This window comes from Capsicum annuum, chromosome 12 (genome assembly GCF_002878395.1).
Source record: "Capsicum annuum cultivar UCD-10X-F1 chromosome 12, UCD10Xv1.1, whole genome shotgun sequence".
Lineage (NCBI taxonomy): Eukaryota > Viridiplantae > Streptophyta > Magnoliopsida > Solanales > Solanaceae > Capsicum > Capsicum annuum.
In genome coordinates, this window is record NC_061122.1 from 16395481 (window position 1) to 16422050 (window position 26570).

General features: G+C 35.3%; 2 protein-coding genes across 2 annotated transcripts; one reads left to right on the forward strand and one right to left on the reverse strand.

Moving 5' to 3' along the window:
* The first annotated feature begins 5161 nt into the window (after positions 1–5161).
* LOC107851400 lies at positions 5162–9858 on the forward strand. The gene is made up of 2 exons (XM_016696397.2): positions 5162–5659; positions 9487–9858. Exons 1-2 carry the CDS (start codon positions 5327–5329, stop codon positions 9601–9603), a joined length of 450 nt encoding a protein of 149 aa, XP_016551883.1. The 5' UTR covers positions 5162–5326; the 3' UTR covers positions 9604–9858.
* Positions 9859–11489: 1631 nt separating this feature from the next.
* Positions 11490–26368, reverse strand: LOC107850811 (phosphatidylinositol-3-phosphatase myotubularin-1). The gene is made up of 19 exons (XM_016695574.2): positions 26118–26368; positions 25893–25961; positions 22952–23026; positions 20767–20838; positions 20405–20474; positions 20252–20301; positions 17437–17726; positions 17270–17343; positions 17130–17193; positions 16923–16982; positions 16511–16610; positions 15807–15920; positions 14908–15077; positions 14454–14538; positions 13967–14188; positions 13745–13804; positions 13557–13621; positions 12523–12802; positions 11490–12146 (listed from the first exon to the last, which is right to left on the reverse strand). Exons 1-19 carry the CDS (start codon positions 26235–26237, stop codon positions 11631–11633), a joined length of 2556 nt encoding a protein of 851 aa, XP_016551060.2. The 5' UTR covers positions 26238–26368; the 3' UTR covers positions 11490–11630.
* Between the last annotated feature and the right edge of the window lie 202 nt (positions 26369–26570).

A 26570-nucleotide genomic window follows, 5' to 3' on the forward strand; every position in this document is an offset into this window, starting at 1 on the left:
AAAATATTTGCCACGAAACACTCCACGTGAAAAAATTAATTACACTATGGCAAAATTAAATAACAAATATTAGGTTAAAAGTTAGGGTTAAGCGTTAATTATTATTTTTTTTTTGTATAAATTAATTTATTCTTCATCGCATATCTAACACCCTCTCCTCCACCTTCTCAACTGTAGTCTCATTTCGATCATAACGCTGATATCTCCACCTTGAAAAAGGAGATTTTAGGGTACTAAAAAAACCAATTAAAAGATATATTAAAACTAATTTGTCAGCTAATATAGTTGTTATCTATGTCAAATGAAAGGAAATTTATGGCCAAATACGCCTATAAGTGTTTGTAGACAAATTTTGATCCAATCAGCATTTAGATATGTTTTGCTAAACATTGGGTGACAGTTTAGCTAGAAATTCATACTTCTAATTGTCAAATGTAAAATTTATGAAAATTGAAATGTTTCTCCAATTATCGAATAATAGCTCAAATAGAAAACTCATGTTTCCTTTAATTCAAATATTAAAACTCAAAAAACTGAGATGAAATATTGACCCATTAATTAAGTGCACGTTTGGCCACAAGAATTTTTTACTTTTTCCCGAACTTTTTTACTTTATACTAAATATAGTTTTTGGCCATAATTTCAAATGTAATTTGTGTATTTTAAAACTTATTTTCGCTCTTACATCTCTCACAAAATTTAAAAATAATTCTAATTTTATATTCATAGTCGAACATAACTCCAATTTCAAATCTAACTCCAGCTTTACGAAAATTATGGTTTTCATGATTAAACGATTAACCAAATCAATAGAGCGCCAAGGCAAGGGACACTTGTTGGTTTTGTGTGAATAAGGCCCACACCCGTTCCCTCTTTGTTCCGGAAATCTCCCTTCCATATAGTACTACTACTATTGTAACCAGCGGAGTCATCGCACTTTGGTTTGGTGTAAGGCTGGCAACGGAATCGAAAAATTTTGTTCCGGTCTTTCAACTCCGTTTTCGATTCGGTTCTAGTATCGGTAACATAATGGTATCGGTAAAAAATCAATTTTTGGTATGATTTTTCGTAGAAATGAAAAAAGTAAGGCTACTACTAGTTAATTACCGCCTAGACTTAATGAAACTTCTTTATCACAACCTAATGGTTTCGACATTCGTATCAGTATGAAATTAGATCATGAGCCCCTAAGTAGGCGTTATGATAATTTTGAGGAAGACTTACTGGAAGAAGATGATATAGAAGAACAAGAGTTAGGTGATATGCCTACCCTTACTAGTCCGATTACGAAATTACCGAAATACGGTGAAGAACTTCCCCTTTTACCGGAATTTACTAGGGCCAAAGGTACCGAACGTACTAAAAGATCTTTAGTTTGAAAATTTACTGAGCATGATAGGGTAAAAAGTACTGCTACTTGCAATAAATGCAAGAATGGTTTTAAACATTTGACTGGGGGGGAATGGCGGGACAAGGTTGCTAACTTCGTATTTGATGAAATGTAATAAAGAATTTATTCGTCTCAAAAATAAGGCTAAGGCAACAAAAGATGGTACACCATTTGTGCATGAATCTGTAGGAGGTAATATGGTTCAAACACGTTTAGACATGTTTAACCCAGCTGACCCAAGTTCATCATCGACATATAGTGAAGATGTAGATAGAAAAGAAATAGCGAAAATGGTTGTTGTTATGGGTTTGTCTTTTAGTTTTTTTTCGCATCTCGATTTTATTAATTATATTCAACGAGTATATAATCCCTCTTTTAAAGTTTTTTCAGGAAATACAATTAAAAATATTATTTTTAAATGTCAAGCTGAATATTGTCATTTTCTTCGTTGTTTATTTGATAAATTTGATGGTAGAATATCTGTTACTTCTGATATGGGTCGTAGTGTTGTCGGTAATGATTATTTTACTCTCATGGCTCATTGAATTGATCATGATTGGAACATGCAAAAAAGAATTATTGCTTATAAATATGTTGACGAGTCTAAAACCGGTATGTATATACTAGTACAATAACGGAGAGCATGAACTATTTTAAATTTAATGGTAAACCTATGACATGCACATTATGTAATGCTTCTAATAATTTGAAAGCTATTGAAGAGTTAAAAACTTGATTATGTCCTATGGATGAAGATTATTTTCATGTTAGATGTACTGCACATATTTTAAATTTGATAGTACATGATGGTGTTCATTTGTTTGAAAATGGTTGTTGTAAAGTTCGAATTGCTTGTAGTTATACTTTTAAAAATAAAAGAAAAGGATGTAATGGATGATTTTAAATATAAATATAAACAATGTGACCTTCCATATAGAAAAGTTACAAAAGAAATTCCTACTAGATGGAATTCTTTATTTCAGATACTTGAAGTTGCTTTTATATATCGTAAATCTATACAATTAGTTTATAATGCTTATAACGAGGATGTTAATTTAATGCTAGATGAAGATGATGGATTGAAGTAGAAGAACTTTATAAATTTTTTAAAAAAAATTATCAAGTTACGAACACAGTATCTGCTCAATATACTCCAACTATTTCTTCTGTTTTAGTAACTATTACTGCTATTTCTAAAATACTTGCTGAATATAAAAAATTATGCCCTTACAAAGAGGCCATTGAAGCTATGGTTGATAAATTTTAAAAATATTATTTTCCTATTCCACAATTTTTTTTGACAACTAATTTATTCAACCTATTTTATAAAGAACGTGGTATAGTGATGTTGGTTAAAAAATTATACAACAATTTAGAAATTGGACCTCATGAAAAGCCATCAGTTGACACTTGTTGTGCTAGCATAGTACCTAAAGCTAGGAGTTTATATAACTTGTATCAAGTTATGGAACAAAATATTGGGTCAATCGAACCTCTTATTTCTAGACGTAGATATGATGATTTAGATGACGAGATGGGTGAAGAACTTGATTTTCAATCTTGTAGGAGTAATGATTTTGATTCGTATCTTTCGCAGGATCGGAAAAGTATTAGAGATGAAACTGAAGAACAACAACTTTTATCATGGTGGAAGACCCGTATCAGATAATTTCCAAAACTTTCAAGGATGGTTCGAGATGTGCTATCAACTCAAGCTTCTTCAGTTGTTTCGGAGCAAGCTTTTAGCGTAGGAAGGTTTATAAGAGGAGATCAGCGATATTCGTTAGCAAGGGATAATTTGGAAATTTTGATATTATTTAGAGATTGGATCAATGCCGAACGAAGAAATTTTGGGCTCCCAAAATTACCGCCTCATGTTGAAGACGAAATAGATGAAATTTTTGAGGAAAATAGTGATGATGGAATAGATATAATGGAGGAACAAGGAAAACGATCAATTCCAAAAGATTTATCAGCCGAAAAAATAGAAAAGTTACGTCAAAAATATTATAGACAATTAGATATTAATAAGATTCTACGATAGAGATCTAATTCAAATAAAATCCTTCCTAGAAGGTGTCTGCGTAGATTAGATTTTCTTTTAATATCTTTGTAATAAATGTACAACGTATGAAATTTGAATAAATATAACGGCTATTTGCCTAATTTTATTTTAAAATTTGTCTTTTGCTTGTTGCAATTATGAAAAAAAAAGTTTAATACAAAACTTTATAAAGTTAGAAAATCTTTTAACTTTACAACTTAAAATTATATAAGTATAATTTAACTTCTTAAAACTTATTAAAAATATTATATCAACTTAAACTTCTGGATATATTTTTAAGTTTAAGATATATTAAAATATGTTATATTTATTAACTTAAACTTAAGATATATTTTTTAAGTTAATATTTTAAACCTTTTAAGATATATTAAAACTTAAACTTATTTAAAAAAGTTAATAAATTATATAAATTATATAAGTTAAAATTTGAAAAAGAACTGTATGTAGTACGTTAAGGCCGGCGTCTCTTCCGGTCAAGTTTTAGTGTCATTCCGGTCTGACCCGGTTTCACACCGATAATCAACGGATCGGTCCGAACAAGGGTAAAATTCCGATATTCCGCCGGTAACATCGGTTTCGGCGACAAATTCGATAAGAAAGTTTTGGTACCGGTTCTGATTCCGGTTTGTTGCCAGTCTTAGTTTGATGTGATCAATAAGGTATAATAATCTCAACATAAAATGCATATTATTTTATCATACATTTGATTGAATATATTAATAAATCTCTAAATTATTTCTATCATTTATATCTTAACTAGTTTAGGTGTACGCGCCTCGCGCGTGTACGTCATTTTCAGTTTATTGAGTTCAAACGTTACACTAAATAAGATATTTATTTAAATAATAAATATGAATACACTAATTAAATTCAACATCTTTTGGAGAATTTGTTTAATTAAATTTAACTTTTACCAAAAAAAATTTCAAAATCGATTGACATTCATCTACCACCTGTAAACAATAGAAAAATAATACGACAATAGAGTTATCAAAATAATACAACTAAACTTTACCTTTACACAAAAAAAAATTCTCAAACAGAGATATAAAAACAATACAATTAAACCTAATCTTTACCTAAAAAACTTTCTCAAAGCCGATCGACATTCATCTACCACATGTAAACTACAACAAAATAATACAATAATGATCGCAAAGCTTCAATTTTGATGAAAATAATTCTTGTCTGAGCGAAAATTTTGACACTAAAGAATGACTTGAATGAAAACAAATAAGATATATATACACACACGTTGAATTCTATTATGTTGTCAAAAATAGTGAAGAATTTGAGGGTTAGAAAATTAATGATCCACAACTCTATACATGCAACCAAATCAAGTTAGACGAGCAACAATCATATTTTCTCAATAAGTAAATCAATTTTTTCTCCAGTTTAACGTGCATCTCAATATTTTTAGATAATATTTTTTGATCCTATTTTAGGAGCATTTTTCTAATTGATCAGTACAAAGGAAAATATTAATCGATTCTCCTTTCATATATTTTAGAAGTCTAGTTAATATAATAAAACTAATAATAATAAAGTGAAGAAAATAATGAAAAGATAATTTTGTTAAAGGAAAGTCAAAAATATTTTTAATATATTATAAATATAGATTATAGATAGAAAATGAAATAAATTATTTTTATTTATTTGAAAATAGCTAAGCAAGAAATAATTAATTCGAGAATAACTTATTTGGAAAGCAATGAATACAATTCCTAGGCTAGGGACAATTGTTTGTTATGTGAATAAGGCCCATACCCGTTCACCGTTTGTTCCGACAATTCCTCCCTACTTTGCCTTGTTTAGTAGTACCACAACGCGATTTTCCCAAGAGTCAAAGGCCTCCAAAAACTTCAACCATGGCGGACACAACAACAACAGCAACAGCGGCAATCTCCGATGAACAACAGCAAAACAAACCAACGAATAATCCAATTATGTCATTTATTTCCAGTATTCTTCAGCTCTTCAAACCGCCGCCACCGAGTACTAAGAAGATTGAACCCGGTTCAGCTGCTACTAATACTACTGCTACTACTACTTCAGAGGCTAAACCAACTGCTGCTGCAGTTGTAGGAGAAGAGGAAAATGCTTCTGGTATAGTCAAGTTTCCTAAACAGGATTTGACTTCTTTGAAGCTCGAATCGGAAGGCGGAGCTGAACCAAATACTCACCCTATCGTCTTGTGGCAGGTATTCTATACTCCCTCTCTCCGTTCCTAAATAAATGTTGTTGATTTTTGCTTGAAACTCGCAAAATGAAAAGGCTAAATCAGCAGTTACTTAGGAACGGATAGAGTTCTACTTAACACTATTTTCCATCCGATTTTCTTATCAAATTTGAGTATTAATTTTAATACCACTCTTTGCACTTTCTCTGAGAAAAAGGTTCTCGATCTCTATAAATAGAAACAATAACATCCACAATGTAGAGTCTTATTTAGGGGAGATTTTTTCCAATAAATTTTATGTTTTTTCAATATTAGTTTTTAATAGGTAGGTCGTTTGACCAAACCATATTAATAATATGCTTTTTAGTATGTTTTTCTTTTTGTCTGAATTATCGCCTTTGTGGTTTGCAAACTATTATCTTCCATATATCGCCCTACCAATTTTGAACCCATCATTTTGTACAGGTGTTATAAATTCAATATTCATGTAATAACTAGTTTTTGAATCAGAAATATGACAAAACACATTCCCAGCTTAGTAAGGATATATATGGTTTGGAGGTTGAGGATGAGCGTAGAAGGACATTCCCACCATCCCATTTTAGTCGGTCATCTTATTACAAATACATGTCCCAAATTACGTGTCCACTTACTAAATCAAGATAATATTCACTAAAGTTTTACTATTTCACCCCTAAAATTAATATTGTTTTAAGCCTAAACAAGTTTATAAGATCCAAATAATTTATATGCCCTATGCTATTCCATTAGTGTGAGCATATTTTTCATTAATGATCTTCATATCTTTCAATATGGATAAAGGGTAATTTAGTAAAACTAAAGTACCGTGTAAAATGGAAAGTGACCAACTAAAATGGGACGTACGGAGTAGTTGTCCACTTTCTCTTTTAACACACTCTTTAAGAAATCATAAATAAGATGGGTAGTTTTACTAATTTACCTTTTATCCCCTCCTTTGGAAAAGAAACTTTTTGGAACTTATAAATGTGTTTAAGCTTTCAAAACATATTAATCGAAGGGGTAAAATAGAATTTTTTTAATCAATTTTGTCTTGTTTTAGTAAATGGACAAGTAATTTATAGTAAGGTGGACAACTAATATGGGACGGAGGGAGTAGAGGTAGCCGTGTGTTATAGTACTCTTCCTAGGGAATAGCGGGAGATAGTCTCCTCATTTCATCTTCCTAGGGAATAGCGTGTGTTATAGTACTCTTCCTAGGGAATAGCGGGAGATAGTCTCCTCTACTCACCTTCTCCATATTTAATAGTTTATCTAGTAATTGCATAATATCTTATTCATTTTCACTATCGTATGTTACTTTGATTGCTTTGTTTATTTTGATAATCTGCTATCATTATTATCCTGTATATCCTGTTTTGATTGCACTTTTTTGAGCTGAGGGTCTATCAGAAACAACCTCTTTACCCCACAAAGTTAAGGGTAAGGTCTGAGTGTATCTTACCCTCCGTATACCTTTCTTGTTGGATTCCACGGGGTATGTTGTTGTTGTATAACTGACTTTTGAGCTATGGGTAAATGGTGTGTGTATATTTCAAATTAACAATTTATATTCCGTGTAGAACTAGTGGAATTGTTTTTGAGGGACTCTTCTTTTTGGATATGTGGGGATTTGAATGTTTGATTCTTTCATGAAGTATGTATAGTTGACTTATTCGAGGTAGAGTATTATCCAAAAACCGGTGGTAAAGGTGACTGCTGAGTTTTCTATGCAGAGTTTGCGTATAACTAATAAGGTCAACTATAGTTGTAAAATGTATGGACATACAGCTTTTCTGTTATTGGCTAAAAGAATAGTTCTGGAGATGGAAGGATGGATAATGGTACTAGGTGACTAGAGACTATTCGCGCAAAGGTCCTTCAAGTCTCTTGAATTAAAGAAGAATTGCATTGACCTGCTCAAACAGAATTAAGTGGATTGAGGCGAGTAAACAATTACTCAAAAATTGAGGTGAAAATCAAAATCTCCAAAATTATTAAAAGAACCCATTACCACTTTTAGATTTTCAAATTAGAATTTTCTCTCTTCTTCATCTTTTCCTCCTTATCATCGATCTATTGTGAAAATATTTTTTCGGACCAATGGAGGGGATTTTGCACTAAATGCAACAACTTCAGTTGTTGCTACTTATTGACCTTGTCCAAAAAGCTCCAACAAGAATTTATTGGACAACTATTCAAGTTGTTGGCGCGGTCTCAAAAAGGAGTTTCTACATGGCGGTGGTTGTGAGATTTTTATTGTTGTTGTATGGTAGTTGTTGGATTTTCTACAGATTCCCCTTTCATTGGTTAGGAGATCTTTTTTCACACTTAAATGGGGAGGGGGAAACTGAAGATGAAGAGAAAAGAGGGAATTCAAATTTTAAAATTTGAAATATTGGAAGTGGGTAATAGATTCTTTTAATAATTTTCGGAGTTTTATCTTTATCCTCAATTTTTTAGGAATTATAATCACACTCAATCCACTTAATTATGCTTGACTAGGTCAATGCCACTCTTTTTCAATTCAAGACTTGAAGGGTTCTTTCGCCCAAATAGTCTCCACCACCTACGCATAGGGCATATCTGCCCATGTATCTGGCTAGCTTGTCTTTATGATAACTCTTGTTCCGTGGATCGAATTTTGAAACTTTACCAGGAATATAGGTAGAGATAATTGCTATTCTCAGCTTACTAGGAAATCCTTATGTACTTGAAAATATAAACTAATTTTTGATTCTTTACCTTGTTCTGGGTATTCAACTCTTTGTAGACACCTCATATCAGAAACCAACATTTTGCATGCGATACTATTAATGGCCCATGAGACTTTGTTTGAGACCAACATTTTGCATGTGATGCTATTAGTGACCCATGCGACTTTCTTTTCTGAGAGATCGTGTCAAAGAGAATTAATTCTGTGGAGAAAGAGCGAAATCCTACAGTCGGAAAAGTCTTCATGAAATTCCAGACCTGTTGGGAAATAGTTACTGTATAGTATGTTTACAGTATTGAAAGCAGTTTATATTCTCCAACCTTAAGTACCTTTTGGAGAAGTTTACACTCTGTAGACCTAGAAAGGGAAAAGGTCCGTAAGTACCTCAACTGATTAATCAACTATTTGTCATTGATTCTTTGAAGAAAAAAAGTAGTGCTGATATCATACATGGGATAAAGAAGATAGACTAGGAGCAGCAGCTAGGCTTGAATACAAAATAAGATATTAGTGTTAGACATCATACATGGGATAACCACTATCTCACGACTACTATGGAACCATCTATTATATGTTTCAGAACATTAGCTGTATAATTTAGAAAGGAGTAAATGAATTGTCTTACTGTGGATATATATACATCAAAATGAGAAAGGGTGAAGTGAAAGCTTTGAACACAAGATCCTGTATTTGATATCAACTCAAAGGCAGAGAACAAGGGAAGGAAGATAAGTAGAGGATAGTGACGGTTGAAGCCGGTATAGTGAGCATTCCTCTTTCTGGATGCGTGGACACGACTTGTGTATGCTTCTGGAGTTAATATATATCTGTCCTAATCCAACTTTGATGACCGAATTTCTAGATCTTAATGTTTCATGTTTTCTGTTGGTGTAGTTTCAAGTTTTATTTGTCTCGATATAGTAATACTGATGAGGAAATAAGTGGTTAAGTGGATTGTGTAACCAAAAAAGGAAAAGGAGGAAATTGTAAGTAATCATCTCTTTTGACGAGCAAAATGTGGTGCCCCTACATATCTCTTATGATTTTGCTTTTTTCTCCGTATGCTGTCTTTTCTATTCTACCACCTGAATCTTCTACACTGTTTCTGAAATCAGGTCTATGCTATCGGAGGGTTCTTTGTTTTAAAGTGGGCATGGTCAAGATGGAACGAGCGTCGTGGAAACAGGAAGCCATCCGATGAAGAACCTCCTCCTCCTCCTGGTCAAGAGTAGATCATGTTAGACGAGAGCAAAAGAACGATACTTGTGGAGACAGGTTTATGACTTTATGTGAGTCGTGTAAATTGTTGAAATTAAAGTTCTGGTTTTACAATGCTAAATGTAAAAACCCGAATCAAGCTACGTGAATTGGCTGATCAGCACTATACAGCCTGTGTTTCAGCCATTCTTGATAAAGCAAGTGGATGTGTGCATGAGTTGTTGAAAGCTCATACATTCATTCAACTTGACAAGTTTTTCTTGTGAAAAGCTGGTGCTCTTAAGCACATCACTATTCATGGTAAGTAGCTCAAATTGCAGTTCCAAGAACAAAGTTCCAACGTCTTGATTGGGTTTTATTTACGTTCAGTCGCGAGCAGAGCGATATTCTAGCAATGACATACCTAGTTTAATTTCACAAGTGAGGTTTGGAAGGGTGAGTTGTAATTTCACAAGTGAGTTCTGGGAAGGGGAGTCAGGTATTTCACATTGTAATTTCACAAGTGAGGTTTGTTTTCTGATATAACTTTTAGCTCAAGCAAAACAGTACCAAATCAGGTATGGAAAGAAATATAATAGAGAATATCTTGTTGAAATTAATAAAGAAAATAGCAGTAACAACAGCTAATAATATGATAATTGAAGCAAAGAGAACAACAGGAACTAATAAAATCAAAGAGAAATAATAGGAGTACCAACAAAAATTCAGAAAAAAATAGACAACACTTAATTACTAACTAAGCGTCTATCTAAATCTAGAGTGTGTGTTCCATTTTTGACCATCGGCTTAGACGTGGTTAAATTCAAAAAGGCTTTCATAAGAAGTAGGCTTGATTTTTTGGCCCCACTTACCAAATTTTTATTCATGAGGTAGACGTTTGTGACATTTCAAGACAATGAACCTACACAATTAATCATAAGGCCTGCCTTATAAGCAAATGTTAAAATTTATCTAGCAAAGATAAAATTTCAAAATCAAAGACTTTGGGGGACAAAAATTCAAGACTGAATACTTTTGGACACATTAGGCGTGACGTCCTGCCTTAGACGGACATTTATAATAGGGAAAAAGGCCCAGCTACAGGCTGGCAGGCCTTATTTGAGGATATATCGTAGAGATCTCTAATTCTACAAGGTAGGGGTAAAATCTACGTACACTCTTATCTTTCCCAAACCCGACTTGTGAAATTATACTACTATGTTGTCCCCCAGCTACAGCTCTCAAACACGCATTTTCACAACAAAGAAGACAAATTGTACAACGAGGTTCCTGCTCAAAGACAAGATTTCCAACATAGAGATGCCAAAACATCCACATGATTTGTCTCCAACAGCTTGGGTAACTGAACGACAAAACGTTGCAGTTCATTTAATGCTGCTATTTGCACACCTACCATCCACCACACACTCCCCAATCAAAAGAAACATGAGTAGATATACTCCAAGCTTCCAAGTACTTCAAATGGGTGAGCAGGAACATGTGCAGAAAAGTGCTTATAGTTCAGTACCAAACCCAAGGTGGACAGCCCCCCGTATAATGCCTAACAGTTGTTAAGCAGAAATGTACGACACAACACACTATTAGATGTCTGCCGGAATCGTTTTATTCAGAACTCAAAATTATTTGTCCTAGTTTACAAGAATGCAGAAAGAACCCCTAACATAACACTTGGGAAGAGGACCGCCTATGACAAAATGTACATTTGAATTGCATCTAAATCACATTAGTCCTAAACATACAATTATCAGTTCCAATCTTCTCCAAGTGAAATCCTCCGCAATGTCAAAACTTTCGGATGGTCCACACAGAAGCTCAATCAGTTCTCCATGTACAGTTCTTGGACCATCTCATCTAACAGAAACTATGTTTGAAAGCTGTGTACTCCCCCCCCCCCCCCCCCCTACTTGTCTAATTGTTTGTTGCAACTTTTGCCAAAGAAATTGAACCTACTGCCCCCATTCATTTTCCCGACTGTACAAAGATATCTAACCAGATAAATAAAGTCTGCTGCAAGAAAATTGCTTGGTTGAAACCATCTTCGTTAATTTCCGAAATAACTATCATATATGGAAAGCCGATCGAATGCATCAAAGTTGGCTTTCAAACCAACCAATTGGCTCTGAGACTGAGCACAGCCAGCATTTGGCCACTGGCACTCTCCATCTCTAGTATGCATAGGGCACAACGACCCACAAACTCGGATGAGAGGATTGTCAGAAACAGCATCTTCCATCTCAGAAGCAGGTTCAGAGAAGTCTGCTTTCTCACTGTGGGACACTGAACCATTTATATCTTTTGTAAGAACTGAGCAGATAGATTGTTGGGGAATTTCGGTTGGGTTCCTTTCAATGCCTACATTACAGTCTCCATCTACTGTAAAGTAGACACTGAAACCCAAAGATTGTACTGCACGCTTTATAGTAGCAGTTTCCTTGCTTGCTCTTTTTACCGCATCCCTGGCAGAGGTGCTGACAAGTTTCTCATTTCTCAGTTCTGCAGCTAAGGACTCCACAGTGACACTTGCTTCGTTAAGTCTTATTTCTGCTGCTTCTTTTGCCTGTGTACAAGTTGTTTTTAGACAGTTAATGGAGTTATGGATACACATGATGTTCTAGCTTGCATTGACAAAATTAAGATGCAACAGTCAAGCTACAATGACAGGCAACACTATAAAGAAGCTATATAAAATTATGTTTGTCAATTAAGTAGATTGGATGTGTCTTATACTGAATAGCAAAGTTAATTTTTTAATAATAGCTAATCTCATGAAACTCTACAAGCAAAATTTGTTCAACCATTATAATTTTTTCTAACACTAAAATGTCATATAGGTTTCCAGGCACTAACCAGTTTCAAGCTGGAAACCTTCCTTTTTTCCTTTTTAGAGAGGCCGGAGGTGAAAGGAGTCGAGCAGAGGAAAAAAGAGAGTTTACCCTTTGCAGCTCAGAGAATTTTCTTGTCAACTTCCTGCATTCTGCCTCAACTTCCCCACCTTGTGCCTCTGAGGGGCAAGACCAACGAAGGTGAAACTGAGGCCAAACAGTTGGAGCTAAAGCTGCTGCTGGTGGAAGTAGTGGACCATCGTGTTTCAATGGGTCATAGAATAAGTTGTAATGCGCATGAGAGCTTCCTTCAGATGCCCTTAGTTCAGCTAAATACATCCACAGGCATCCACAAGCATCAGATATACCAGCTTGCTCTCTTTCCTTCTCGCTGAAATTTATAAAAGTCATAAGTGAACTAAAACTAGGAAATGACATTTAGAAACCCATAGCTTCCCATGATGGCCAAAAGCACTGAGGTGGCGAAGTTTCTTACTGTGCTTAAGCTGTAAATCCTTATCATAAAAGTAAAAATTACCCACCCCACCCAAACAAAAGGGATTTTTGTCATGATTGATTGATAGGGTAAAATTATTTTTCCGCATATATGTACCCCATATCTTGTCATTCATGCACCATAATGTCGGATAATTTCTTTTTAAATAAGTAATGCACACATGACAAATTACAACCTCTCCACGTGGCACACAAAGAGGTCATTTTCTAGACATCATCTGCATCTAAATGACTTGTCCACTTAGCAAAAGACATACAAGAGAGCATAGATTTTTTACAAAAAATGACATCGAAACACAAACCATATAGAAACAGAGGGAGACTCATGATAATCCAATAGGGAGCATGCACATCCCAAGCAACCTAATGTTCTAGTTCAAGTATCATGACAGTTCTAGTTCAAGTATCATGACAGGTAGGACTCCTCCTATAAACTGAAACACCTCTTCTTCAGGTTAACTCTAATGTCATTCCCCTTCCTATCAGACCTGGATCTCAATTCTCATATCAATACATAAAGTATCCAACAAGCACCTCAACTTCTAACAGAGTGCGCCATCTTCTGCTTATTCAACAAAAAGCAAATATTGGAGAGAAAGTGCAAAGAAAATACTTCCACATGAGATTACCTGTTGCACAAAAAATTCCCAAAACGACATGAAAGCATGCAATCCAGAAGATCTACTAGGAAAGCCTGCATTGTTGGAAATGAAAAATGGGACATTTTATTTTTTCCGGGGGATGTAATAATCAGTTTGCTGGAACATAATATTTTTATTTTTATATTTGATTTCTCATGTCTTTTAGCAATACATACCGAAGAGAACTCGAAGGCGAAAGGATACATCCTTAACAACTGCGAAACACAATCAACCCACTGCATAGGGCGTCCAAGTATATCAAGTTAGAGCTAAGAAATCAAAGAAACCTATTAAGGGTCATTGGAATGAAAGGTGGGGGGGGGGGGGGGGGGGGGGGGTATTTTGTCAAACACAAGAAAGAACTGCACACCATACAGACTTATTGCCCAAAAGACTACCTGCAAGAAAATGGGGGAACTTTGGTTCTGTGCATGTGATGTATTTTGAGCTTGGGATGAGGATGACCCCGACCCTTGCCGCATGGGTGATGAAGGTAAACTCCCAGTCGAAGCCTGACGAGATAATTCAAATGGCATGTTGCCACTTCCGGATATACTGGGCATTCCCAAACGATCTGAAAATGGATGACCAAAGGCAAGCCAATCTTTCTCTACAAGTGCCTGGATAATAATAGTTGATTTGAGCAACTTCGAAAAGGTGCCAAGGGTAGGAATGCCTAACTAAAACGTTAAATCCTTCTAGCACCCAGGATAGAAGTGCGACTGAGTACATTCTCAAGAGTAAAATGACACACTAAGGCATTTACACAGACCTTAGTTGGTTTCATGTGGATGAAGTATCTTACGCTCCAAGAAGGGGAAAAAAAAAAACAAGGCTACAAATCTAAATCCGGGGTAACGTGCAGATCAGATCCAAACAAGTTACCTGAAACCCTCTAATTGTGCGATAGTATGGGTCAAGAAGCAAGCTGGCAAGTGAGACCAATTGTGTTGTTCTATCCCATCCATCACTGCAAAATAAAATTCCAGCATTCAAAAAATAAAAAAACTAGAGCTACTCTCTTCAAATGCTCTCAAACGAAGATTTTGATGCACAATCAATCAAAAATAAATAAAGGAAAGATCAGAACACACAGAACGTCAGTGTGATGAAGTGAAACGTCGGGGAGGTCTCTGCTGTATAGGACTAAAAGGCGCTTCGAAAACGTAAGGCCTAAACTAAACATACTACCATGACAAAAACGTCGTCCCCACTAATAGGAACATTACTGATAAAATATCCAAAAGGAATCAGCAGAAACAAGACTACAAGGGACTCGAGCATTTAATGATGTTTTCCTTTTAGACAAGCATAATAATGGGTTCAGAAGACAAGAAACCTGCAATGAACAAGCACTGAAGCTGATTCTAGTGCAACACGTGCAGCAATCCAAGCAGAACCAGCCAGGACAGTTTGGACATGTATTAACCACCCAGTGTCCCCCAGAGTGGAAACTGAAGCAGACATACTGCTGAGATTGCCTCCGCCCCAACTCCATCCACCATGCCTCTGTAAAAGAAGAAAAACAATTGATAGCATTAGCTAACCATCACCTGTCCCTCCTCTGCTCACTCTCCTTTGGGTAACAAGCTTCCCACCTCCCAGAAAAAAGAGAGAAATTTACTGTCTTGGAAGGACAGAAGCTCCTCAATTTTCTTAGTTCCTTACTTATGAGGTGGTTTATGGCTGGATGACTAAATACTTATGTCATAGAAATCTTGAGAACAGAAGAAAAACAGGAAAATTATACGTCTTGCAAGCATATAAACTTACAACTTATTAACGTTTCAAAGATATTCAAATAAAAACATCCATGATTTCAACTCCCTTGTGTTCACTGAATGTGCATAGAGGCAGACTTCAACTGGGGAAAAAAAAAGGAAGGACAGAGCAACTAGAGGAATAATCCACTGACTTGACCACGATCATTGTCAGAGTTCAGATTGGCTTCAAAAGTACGTTTCAAATACTTTTGAAATTAGTTATATCTTGAGCTTATCAAAGCACATAGAGTAACATGATTCAAAATGCTTGGATGCACCCTAGCCTGGGTGTCAATAACTAGTCACAAGTAGGTAAATTGAATTCACTTTCAACAAAAGTTCTCTTAGGTCCTGCCACCTTACAAATCTCTGTTTGATTTGGTATGCTCATAATGCATTGATTGGTCAAGATTATGGTTCTAAATAGTGGGCATTTTGTATGAAAGAAGAGTTTCCAGATAAATTAGTGGCATACCAGAAAAGATGACATTCCGTCTGATGAAGTAGTCCCATAAGTATCTAAATAGTCTCTAAGCCGACCAAGACTCTCCCTCATTGCATGTATATTGTCAATGCCAAAGAAAACAATCTGAAAGGGCATGTAAATTGAGCAACATAAGTCCCAAGTGAAAAAAAAAAGAAAAATATGCTCCCTCCATCTCATTTTATATATCGGTTTTTGACTGGATATGAAGTAGAAGAAACAAAGGAAGATACACAGCTAAAGTACACCTAGAACATATGACATGCCATGACATTTCTATGGCTATAAAGGCATGTCATTAAGGGGTCGTTTGGCTGGGAACAAGTAATCCCGGGATTAGCTATCCCAGGATAAGTTATCCCACCATATATATGGGATAACTTATCCCATCACTATGGTATAAATGATGCAACAAGTAAGCCCATGGACTGACAGGATAAAATAATCCTAAATTGTATCCCGGGATTATTATACCTTATACCTCGCACCAAACGACTCTTAAGGGTAAAATGAGAAGCTTAAATTTAAGAAGTTACCAAATATATCTCATTCTTTTTGGGGACAAACTAAAAAAGAAGTGTGTCCATACATAACGGAATGGATGGAATAATATGACAGAAACAGCAGCATAACCAGACAGCTCAAAACATTTGTCTTTTTTGAAATTAAACAGACAGCTCAAAACTTAAACAGACCTCAGACTGAAAATAGTTTGCAGATGATTCTGATCCACCTCCCATGGCCCCATTTGCTAAAGCATTTTTCCTCGGCCTTGCATCAGCAATATATAGCTTCCTAAGAAACAAACAAAAGAACATATAAAATTAATTAGAGATAGTCAGCTACGCCCGTAGGACTCCACATGCAGCTGTCTGAAAGGCGTGATTCATCAAAAAGGAACTATCTAAAAATAGTTCAGTAACGAGAAGATAAACAAGACCAGAAGTAATTTTATGACCTGAGTCACCTGACCAAGAAGGGAATTGGAAAAAAATCTATAACGGGTCACACACCAAAAAATTTACTTGTAAGGCTTATGAACAAAAATTTAATCAAGAAGACATCAAGAAATTAAGTGACATAAAAGGGAATAAGTAAAAGGAAAACCTTCGTTTCTCTCCAGCAATTTGAGTACAGAGTGCAGCAACTAGATTCTCATCAGCATTGCTGCAGAAAAGAGAATATGTTTCTTTTTAAATTAGCTCGAGGAAACACAGACCACTATAAATCTTTAACAGCCCACTTATTTTTTCACGAGAACAAACCTAATACAGAAATTCATAAAAGAAAAGGCATCATATAATTTTGAATAACCTTCTCATATTCATCATGAGTCCAACCAGAGGTTGAGAAGATCGTGCAAGAACAGCCCCGGTTCCTAACAGATGCAAAATATAAGCAACGGCCTAACAAGATCAACACAAATGAGTCTAAAGAACTAAATTTACGCAGACCTCTATCACACCATGTTATGGATGGAAGCCTACACCGTGCACGGAATGTACAAGCCTGCAGCACTTTGTCATCACTAAAGTAAGCAGAACGAAAAGCCATTAGGTAAATACCAAAATAACAATTACTAAACCCAAGAAATATGGCAAAACAAAAAACAAAACCTCACCTTATGGACTTTGGTAAGAGTAAAGCAAATGGATAAGTTGGGGACATAGTGTAATTAGAGTTGACACTGCTAATACGCCACCACTCATTTGAGAGTGTGAATGACCCATCTTCAATAGCACGCATAGAAGCTTGATAAAACCCCATTCCAAGAAGTCGCCAATATTCATTCAACAGCCTTACTTTGGGATTTGTGTTACTAAACCTGGACGGGCAACCAACAAATGCATAGAGATCCCATAACCTTGCAGGCCTTGTACACCGTAATAATGCATCATAGACAGCACGCCTCTGGGAAACCATAAGAAGAGCTTGTAAGCAAAACGTGTATAGTTGTTTTGGCACAAGTTAGGACAAGCTTGTGAAGAAACGGCTCTGCATGACTTTATTAATGATTACAAGTATTCAGATTACTGTCCAGTTTCAACTACCATAATAGTCTTAGGATGCATCAAGGCATTGAAATTGCATATATGGTGGCGTTTACAACTACTAAAGCCAACACAAATGAGATGTGGTCCTCCACAAATACCCATTCACCCTGCATAAATTTCATCATTTTGAAGCAGATCTATGCGAAGCTGTCACTGAAGAAGTTAGAGTAGTAACTCGATATTACTATGAAACATGAGAAACAAGAGAAGAAAGAGAAAAGTCATAATGAATGTATTCTTATATAGGTGAAAGTAATTCATCGTAAAGAGCAACAAGTAAATGCTGCACCACATTACTCTTAATGAATGTTGGTTTCAAACACACAGTAGGATTTCATACATAGAAGTTTAAACGACACGAAAGAAAACTTTTTTAAACAAGGAAATCACTGGGAAAGTTTCCTTGAAAAAATAGTTCAAGAATTATCAAAATTATGATACACCCATTAGGAATATTCTATGCAATTAACCTAACACATCTCACCCTCCTATACAACTCTGATGAACACCCTTGAACTAGAGCTTATATATCTACTCTCCAAGCTAACCAAACATGTACAAGATTCTTTAGAGAGAATTTGGACAAATAGACTTCAAAAGTTGGAACAGAAAAAGCATCACAATTTTTTCTTAAAAAAAAATAAAAAAATCACTCCTGGCAAGCACATCCATTCCAGTTTTGAGATTGAGGTGTTTGATTGACTAGATTTTGTATGTTAGTGTGACTTAATGACAATGACAAGATCTGGTAATGTGGACTAGTAACCAGATAAATTGAATAACTCGACATATTGGCTGACATGGAATAGTTGCTAGAGTAATGTAAACTATAGACTTGACATGTCAGCTAATGTTGATGCTGACTTAACCAGTCACCTGACACACACCAATGATGTGACAGGATGATGTCGTGGCAATGATTACTGGCTGTTACTCACTTGATTGGTCAGGTCAGCTCACATGGACTTCTAATAAAACTAGTTAAAATGAACTGCTAACTTGATATGTCAGGTGCTGTGGATGTAATGGTCAAAGCATTAGAGTGAAACTGTATTGTTTATGCAACAAAGAGGACATGACAGGGGACTGGAATAAAGTCACACGGCTGATAGAAACTTGGCATGTCAGGCACATTCACGTACATGCAGCTGGAACTAAAGACTTGAAGCCGCATAAGCATAGGATCTTCGACAAGGTTTCACCATTGTGCGTACAAAAACAACATAGCCAGTAAAATCCCACAAGTGAGGGTAAAATGTACACAGGCCTTAACACAACCTCGGGGAGGTAGAGAGGCTGTTTCCGAAAGACTCTTGTCTCAAGTGTAGAAAATCCAGGTACAAAGAAGAGGAATACATTAAAGAAAATATGGCAACACGGGGTTTCACCATTGTGTGAATTGACACAAAATCGGGTGGAATGGAGAAGAGCAGCAAAAAAGTAAGACCTCTGAGTTTTTTTATTTTTTCTGGAATGGAGATCACTGAGGAAAGAATCAAGGGAAAGTGAACGAATGCGACGACAACGTGACAATATAAAAAATTGCTGTAAAAGGATAAAGCATAAACAAGGAACAGCAAAATGTGGTGAAAATTAATTTATTTTCACAGCAAGGTAACTGACAGGACGTTAAATAAGTAACTCTAAATTTTAGAAATCCGAGGTACTGTTATAGGGAAAATAGAGTAGAGGAAAGAACTCGTATTGAATTGGCTACAAATAACTTAAAAGATGATTCATTATATAGGAGACCATTACAAATTTTTTTTTTCCTAAATGATAGTGAAGTTTCTATTTATTGTCTTTCTAATTGAAGTACAAGTTTTAACAGCACACTACCAATTAAACTAGAGATGTAAAACGAATTAAGATATTTCTAATGTTGCAATTTCTAACCCATTATGTTTTCAAAGTATCTGAACTCACTTTTCCAATCTGAGTTGCTCAGGGTATTGTACTTGGTGAAACACACTCGTTTATCAGTAGTAGTCCACAAAAATTATTCGGACGGACAAAAACTCAAACCACCCAGTCAAAATGAGAAACTGGAAATTCATGCTATTATTGAAGATCTCAGTATTCCACAAGAGAAATTTGAAAGGCATTGCACTGTCAGCAAGTTCAAGCCACATAAAGCAGCTGGAATATTCATGGACCCACACCCCCACCACAAAGAGAAGAACAAAGAAAAAGGGCAGCCCGGTGCACTAAAGCTACCGCTGTGCACGGTGTCCGAGGAAGGGCCCCACCACAACGCAAATATATTAAAGAGAAGAACAAAGCAAATATATTAATGAATAAACAAATCGTCTTAATGAAGCCTAAAGCATCTACAGAAGAAAAAAAGAGAGAAAATCAGCACATGGGTTCTCATGAGTTGACCTGCTTGGTTCGAGCACGAAAACCAAAGACGATGATTCTCATATCTTTGCCTGAAAAAACACAAGAAGTTAATTTACCATTTTCAGAATATCTTATGATAACAAATTCTCCAAAGATGAAGACAGTGCCTTCATGTAATGACATATGACATACCGATGATCTGAAGCAATCGCTGCGACACAGTCTTTTCAGGTTGACGCGAACCCGATGGAAGCTTCATAGCCTGCTTAGCAGGAAAAGAAAGAATTATAGCCAGATTTGACCAACACAGGAAAGGGTTACATAGTACTGGTTCTAGAATGGACCATGAAAGACCAAGGTTCAAATTTATGTAGAAGGGGAAATGCTAGGTGATTTCTTCCCATATAGCTAAAGCTTTAGTAAAAACAATTATGTGGTAGATTAATCGAAGTGTGCAAAAGTTGACCGGACACCACCTTTATCCCAAATAAAAAGAGATATACAATATAAATGTAGCATATCTGGATCAATAGAAGAAACAAAAGCAAACCTACAATTTTCTGGAACTTTTCAATGGTCGCCAACGGTATTGTGCCAATTGCAATGATATCTCTAGACCCTTCACTCTAGATCATACAAAGAGAAACAACATCCAATTCAGTACAAAAATAGGAGAAAGCAGAAAAAGATGAGAAGAAAATTGTGCAACTGCAAAAATATCGCATGTAATTCATGCATGTAACCAAGATGCCTAAAGTACTCGAGGCAGTTTAGAAAGCAAATTTTAAGAGTAAGACCAAGATCTTTCAATGGTCTCAGCAGGAAATCTGAAACTACCACCAAACCACAGAATGTCGAAATACTGTCTCAACATTCAACAAATCACAGCTTTTCAAAATAATCAGAAACCATGAAGACGTTACACCACATTCAGTCAAGTAGACACTAATCCTACACGTGTATGTAACAAAATGCAACTGACAAGAGGCCAAGGACTGCTTATTTTTACTTTTAAGAACTTCATCTGTTAACAAAACCAACATATAAATTAGAACGTATCTCCCCTCCCCCCACACAGACACACACCCAACAGCCCAACCCATCAACACCTCAAATGGGAAAATAGTCTCTTTTGACAAGAGGACAGAAACATCTCCATTAGATACATCTTGAAGCCTCTGGTTGTAGTCTTATCCAAGACAATGTTTCAGAAATCACCAACAAAATGAAATTGCCCTTGCCTTGGTTTCCAGGAAAATTGGAGAGAAATATTTCGTATACAATTAAGTAGGCTAGGAAAAGAAAAGGCAAGCCATCTTATGGGCTCAGTCATTTGAACATTGTGCCAAGTTCATGGACATTAGTCTTGACACTGTTAAGGAATTGTTATCTATCCTTAAGTTAGCAAGAGAGCCAGGCCACTTGTTTTTTGACAAGGGTAACCTTGAGCCACACTATTCAACTTAAAGGAGCCAGGTGAACTGACGACTAGTATGCTGTTCTTATTAATCTTCTGCCCTCAACTTCCTCTTCTTTGTTAGTATGTTCAAATTTTCATTGTCTTCACATTGCTGTAATTGGGTTAGCTTCTGAATCGACTATTCTTCTCTGTCTCGAACTCCCTTTTTTGCTTTTCCTAGAAGCTTCTTTTTATCTTTGTAACTTCTTTGTTTGTAGGTGCTAAAATTGTTTTTTATGACTGATAATGACATGTGGAAATTTGGGACCATGATATGCAGATTTTAGGTCATATCCTCGTGTATATAAAAGGGTTTAAGATAAACCGAAAGCTAGGTCTGCATGACCTGGGAGAAAAGCTTCGGAAATCAAGAAATTTCATTAACATCTTGTGTTAATTTCCTTTTTTCCCTGGAGATGAGATCTATGACCTATCATGTCAGTACTGCAAACAACCAATTCCGAACATGAAAACATAAGATAGACATATAATGGAGAATTGGTGTGTTTGGGCAGAGAGGAATCGCAGACGCTTTGATGGGTTATCAACTTCTTGCCATACTCTTAAATTTAGATGTCTTTTATGGTTATATAGACTATAGTTGGCAAAATTTAGTAGCCCTGTATTGCCCTATTAACTTTTGGGATTTTGTCAGCTCTTTGCTCTAGCTTAGCACTTTCCATACCGAGCTGACTTCTACTTCCCTCTTTTGTACTTATTGCATCTTCCTGATGCCCTATTATACAAATTTTCTTATTTCATCAAAAAAAACAAAAGAGTAACTAAAATTGCATTAAGTTGTCTCCCTGTAGAGAAAAAGAAGATAAGAACAATTTTTTAAAGTCAAGGCTCATGCACCCAAAAGAAATGGATAGACAGTAGCATTTACAAATTTTAACAATCTAAATACCTCATCAGTATGGCTATCATGATTAACATTAGACCTTCAAATATCAGTGCCTTATAAATCTTTATAATATTATACAACAACACAACCAATATAATCCCACAAGTGGGGTCTGAGGAGGGTGGTGTAAACGCAGCCTTACCCTTACCTTGTGAAGACAGAGAGGAGGTTTTCGACATCATAGTAATATATAAAATGAATTTGCAATATTTGAGGGCAATATCAACAACAATTTAGTGACTTCCCACAGAGGACAATATCACTGGCATATATTTTCAAAAGGGGACTTGTACAACCAGAATGCATGCAAATGTAGGATTTTGGCCATATACACCATCCGATGAATAATAAGAGAACTGCATGCAATACTTACCAAGAAAAGGAGGCGAAAATTAGTCACGTATAAGGTTCCAGCAGCATCAGTGTTGACAAGAACTACTCCATAACCCTGGAAAAGATCAGTTCACCTTGTGACTTGTGCCAACTCAAAATTGTGGCAACTGAAGAGAACAGAAACTAATGAAAGCCTCTACAAAATCAAATTGAGGCGTTCGTACAGAGGCATTTTATCAATAACGTATTAATAGTTTGTTCCAATACAATACATATTCATGGTCAAAATGAAGCCCTATTAAGAAGCTCATGAGGAGATAAACAACCAAACAATCATAAGAAAGAAACAATCAAGATATACAGTAATTATAAATGAAATCTTGTGAGGTTTTACTCTCACCAAATTTGGATGGTGAGAATCTTGTGAATGTACAGCTACCCTTTCCTCAAAAAAATTAACTATAAATGAAATCAACATATAAATACCAGAGTATGTGTGGCGAATCATATTTTAACACCTTCACAATCCAGCATCATGTCTTCCCAAAAGATAAGGAGAAATATTAAATAGCAGTGTACGAAATATTAAATAGCAGTGTACGAGCGAATCATATTTTGTATCTTATGCATTAGATAATAAATGCTTCTAAAGATAGAAAATGCAGAAATAAACTGTCAGCATCTTGTTTGAAACAATAACCTGAGGGCTTTTCAGACTTCCTTCATTGTTCTTCGCAATGTTTTACTATGAGGTTGTCTTCATTGTTCTTCACAATGTCTCGCTATGAGGGTGTTTGGATTGGCTTTTTTACAGTAGCTTAGAAGCTAGAAGCTAAAAGCTAAAATCCATAAGTTGGGAATGCCCAACTTTTGGCTTTTAGCTTATTTTTGAACTTTTTAGAGCTTAAAAGCCAAAAGCACTTGAGATAAGCCAAGCCAAGAACCCTCTATATGTAAGTCCCTTGGATTTGGAAGGGGGAAATAATTCTCATTACACTACTTACACTAAAACATAATAAAGGTATACTTTTTTTAGATAATTGGATAAATGTACTTGAAGCGACATCGCTTATAATATATATATATATATATTATATTTTTTTTTTGAAAATGATTTAAAAAGAAAATTTCTTAAGCTGAAAAGAAGCTGAAAGGCTTAAATAGTCAAAGATTTCAGTAAAACCAAAAAGAAAGAAAGAGTAGTTCAACCACATTCTTGTCCAAAAGCTTTAAAGACAAAGTCAGTAACTAAATTGCAAAAGAATAAGGCTAATAGCTGATACACGAAGTCTAACTTACTCCAATTTAGGCCCTTGGAGTCTTACTTAAGAGTTAAAAGGCAGCTTTTTAGTTAAAGTTAGGAGACCAGTTCTTATGGGGGATGGAAATAAAAGCTTTTAATATCAGAACCCCAAACCTAAGTACTGAGTTCCCTTAAAATGAGATGCCCATCTTCTAGTGAAAAGTTAAAGCTAAGCCATTATTCTCAATCTCTACTTTATCTTATCCAAATATCACAAGGACATATTCGCAATTCACAAGGTGGTTGGTTAATCGTAGTAACCCATTTAAGAACCTCAAAACTTAGGTGAACTGACAACTTTTAACCAAGATCGTACAGCAAATATTAGTCCAACATCTCAAAGTTGAGATTCAAATAACCACCCAATTTCTTTTTTAAACACTTTGTGTATCATTCTTTCATGTCACGTTTCTTTGAAGTGCACATGCCCCCTCCTCATTGCTTGCGATGGTTTTTAATAACACTAGAAATTATCCTCTAATTATTTTCTTGCAGATTTCTATCCAAAAACATTACTCTAATTACCCAGTAGTAATCACTAGAATCCTAATTTCATTGTCTAGGATACAATTCTCAAAAATGCACCACACATATATATATGCCAAAAACACACAGTAATAGCATTACCTCAACTCCAACATGCTTGACGAAATTATTTCTTGCAAATTTCTTTTCAAAAACATCTGCATACCGTACTCTAATTACACAACAATACTCACTAGAATCCTAATTCCATTGTATCCCTAATTACACGGATCACTAGAATCCTAATTTCATTGATCCGGACACAATTCTTGAAAATGCATTACGTGTATATACACACAAAAAAAACATGTATATAGCATTACCTCTACTACACGTACATACACTATAAACACACAAATATACAATTGCCTCTACTACATACATACACCAAAGACATACACGGATATAGCATTACATCTACTACACATACATACACCAAAAATACACACAGATATAGCATCCGATATATAATATTGCGAATATTAATCCAATTCTTCAAAGTTGAGATTCAGAGAACCACCAACTTCTTTCTTGATCACTTTGGGTATCATTATTTCAAGCCACATTCCTTTGATACGCAAGCAACCCTCACTTTTCATCACTTGCGATTGGTTTAATAACACTGTTCCTCTAATTATTTTCTTGCAGATTTCTTTCCAAAAAAAAAAAAAAAAGCAGTTTCGTACTCTAATTACACAGCAATAACCACTAGAGTCCTAATTTCATTGTCCAGGACACAATTCTCGAAAATGCACTACACATACAAACACCAAAAACACACACAGTAATAGCGTTACCTCAACTAAAAACATGCTTGATTGAATTATTTTCTTGCAGATTTCTTTCCAAAAAAATCGTATTCCGTGCTTTAATTACAGAGAAATTATCAGTAGTCCTAATTTCACTGTAGCACACATCTCGAAAATGCACTAAACAGTATGCATACATACACCAAAAACACACACAGATTACCTCAACTATAACATGCTTGATGTAATTATTTTCTTGTCGATTTCTTTCCCAAAAAAAATCCATATTCTGCAATTCACACTCTAATTATACAACAATAATCACTAAACTATCTAATACACAATTACTAAAAATGCAGTACACATACAAACACCAAAAACGCAGAGTTGTTATATAGCATTACCTCTACTATAACATGCTCCGCTTCCAACAAAAACTGCTTAACTCCACTCGGAACCGACCTCGCAACAGGCTGCACACATAATTTACCAAAAATAGCAACAACAAAAAAGGAAAAAACATCAAATTCATTAAAATCCTAAATTTTACACACATTAACGAAATCTCAAAATTGAATTTCAACAAATTCAAACCCTAAAAGAAGTAAAAAAAAAAGAAAAATAATTACATCGATTTTGGTCCATTCAAGAGCATCCCAACTACCAGCACCTTCAATTTTATCGGACTCACTGAGTCGACTGTCCGGTTCACGGAGTGACGAAGATCGCGCCGACCGACTCCGATACATGACAGCGGCGGCGGTGGCGACTCGATCACGGCGGTGGTTGAATTTAATTTTATTTTTTTACGGAATTCTAACAAGAAAATGGAATTTATTTTTGGTGAACCAAAAAAAAAAAAGAAAAGAGAGAATTTGTGTTTGTTTATTGCAATTTTATGTTATTTTATATTGGGTTATATTTTTGGACAAGACATCTGTGATTGGTGGGGTCCATCTGACTTGGGATTTAAGTTCTTTTTTATTAAATTATTTATTTTTATTGAAAGGGATTTAGGAAATCTGATTTAGATAAAAATATGTTTGACTATAGTTTTCTGAAACATATTTATTTTATTTTTT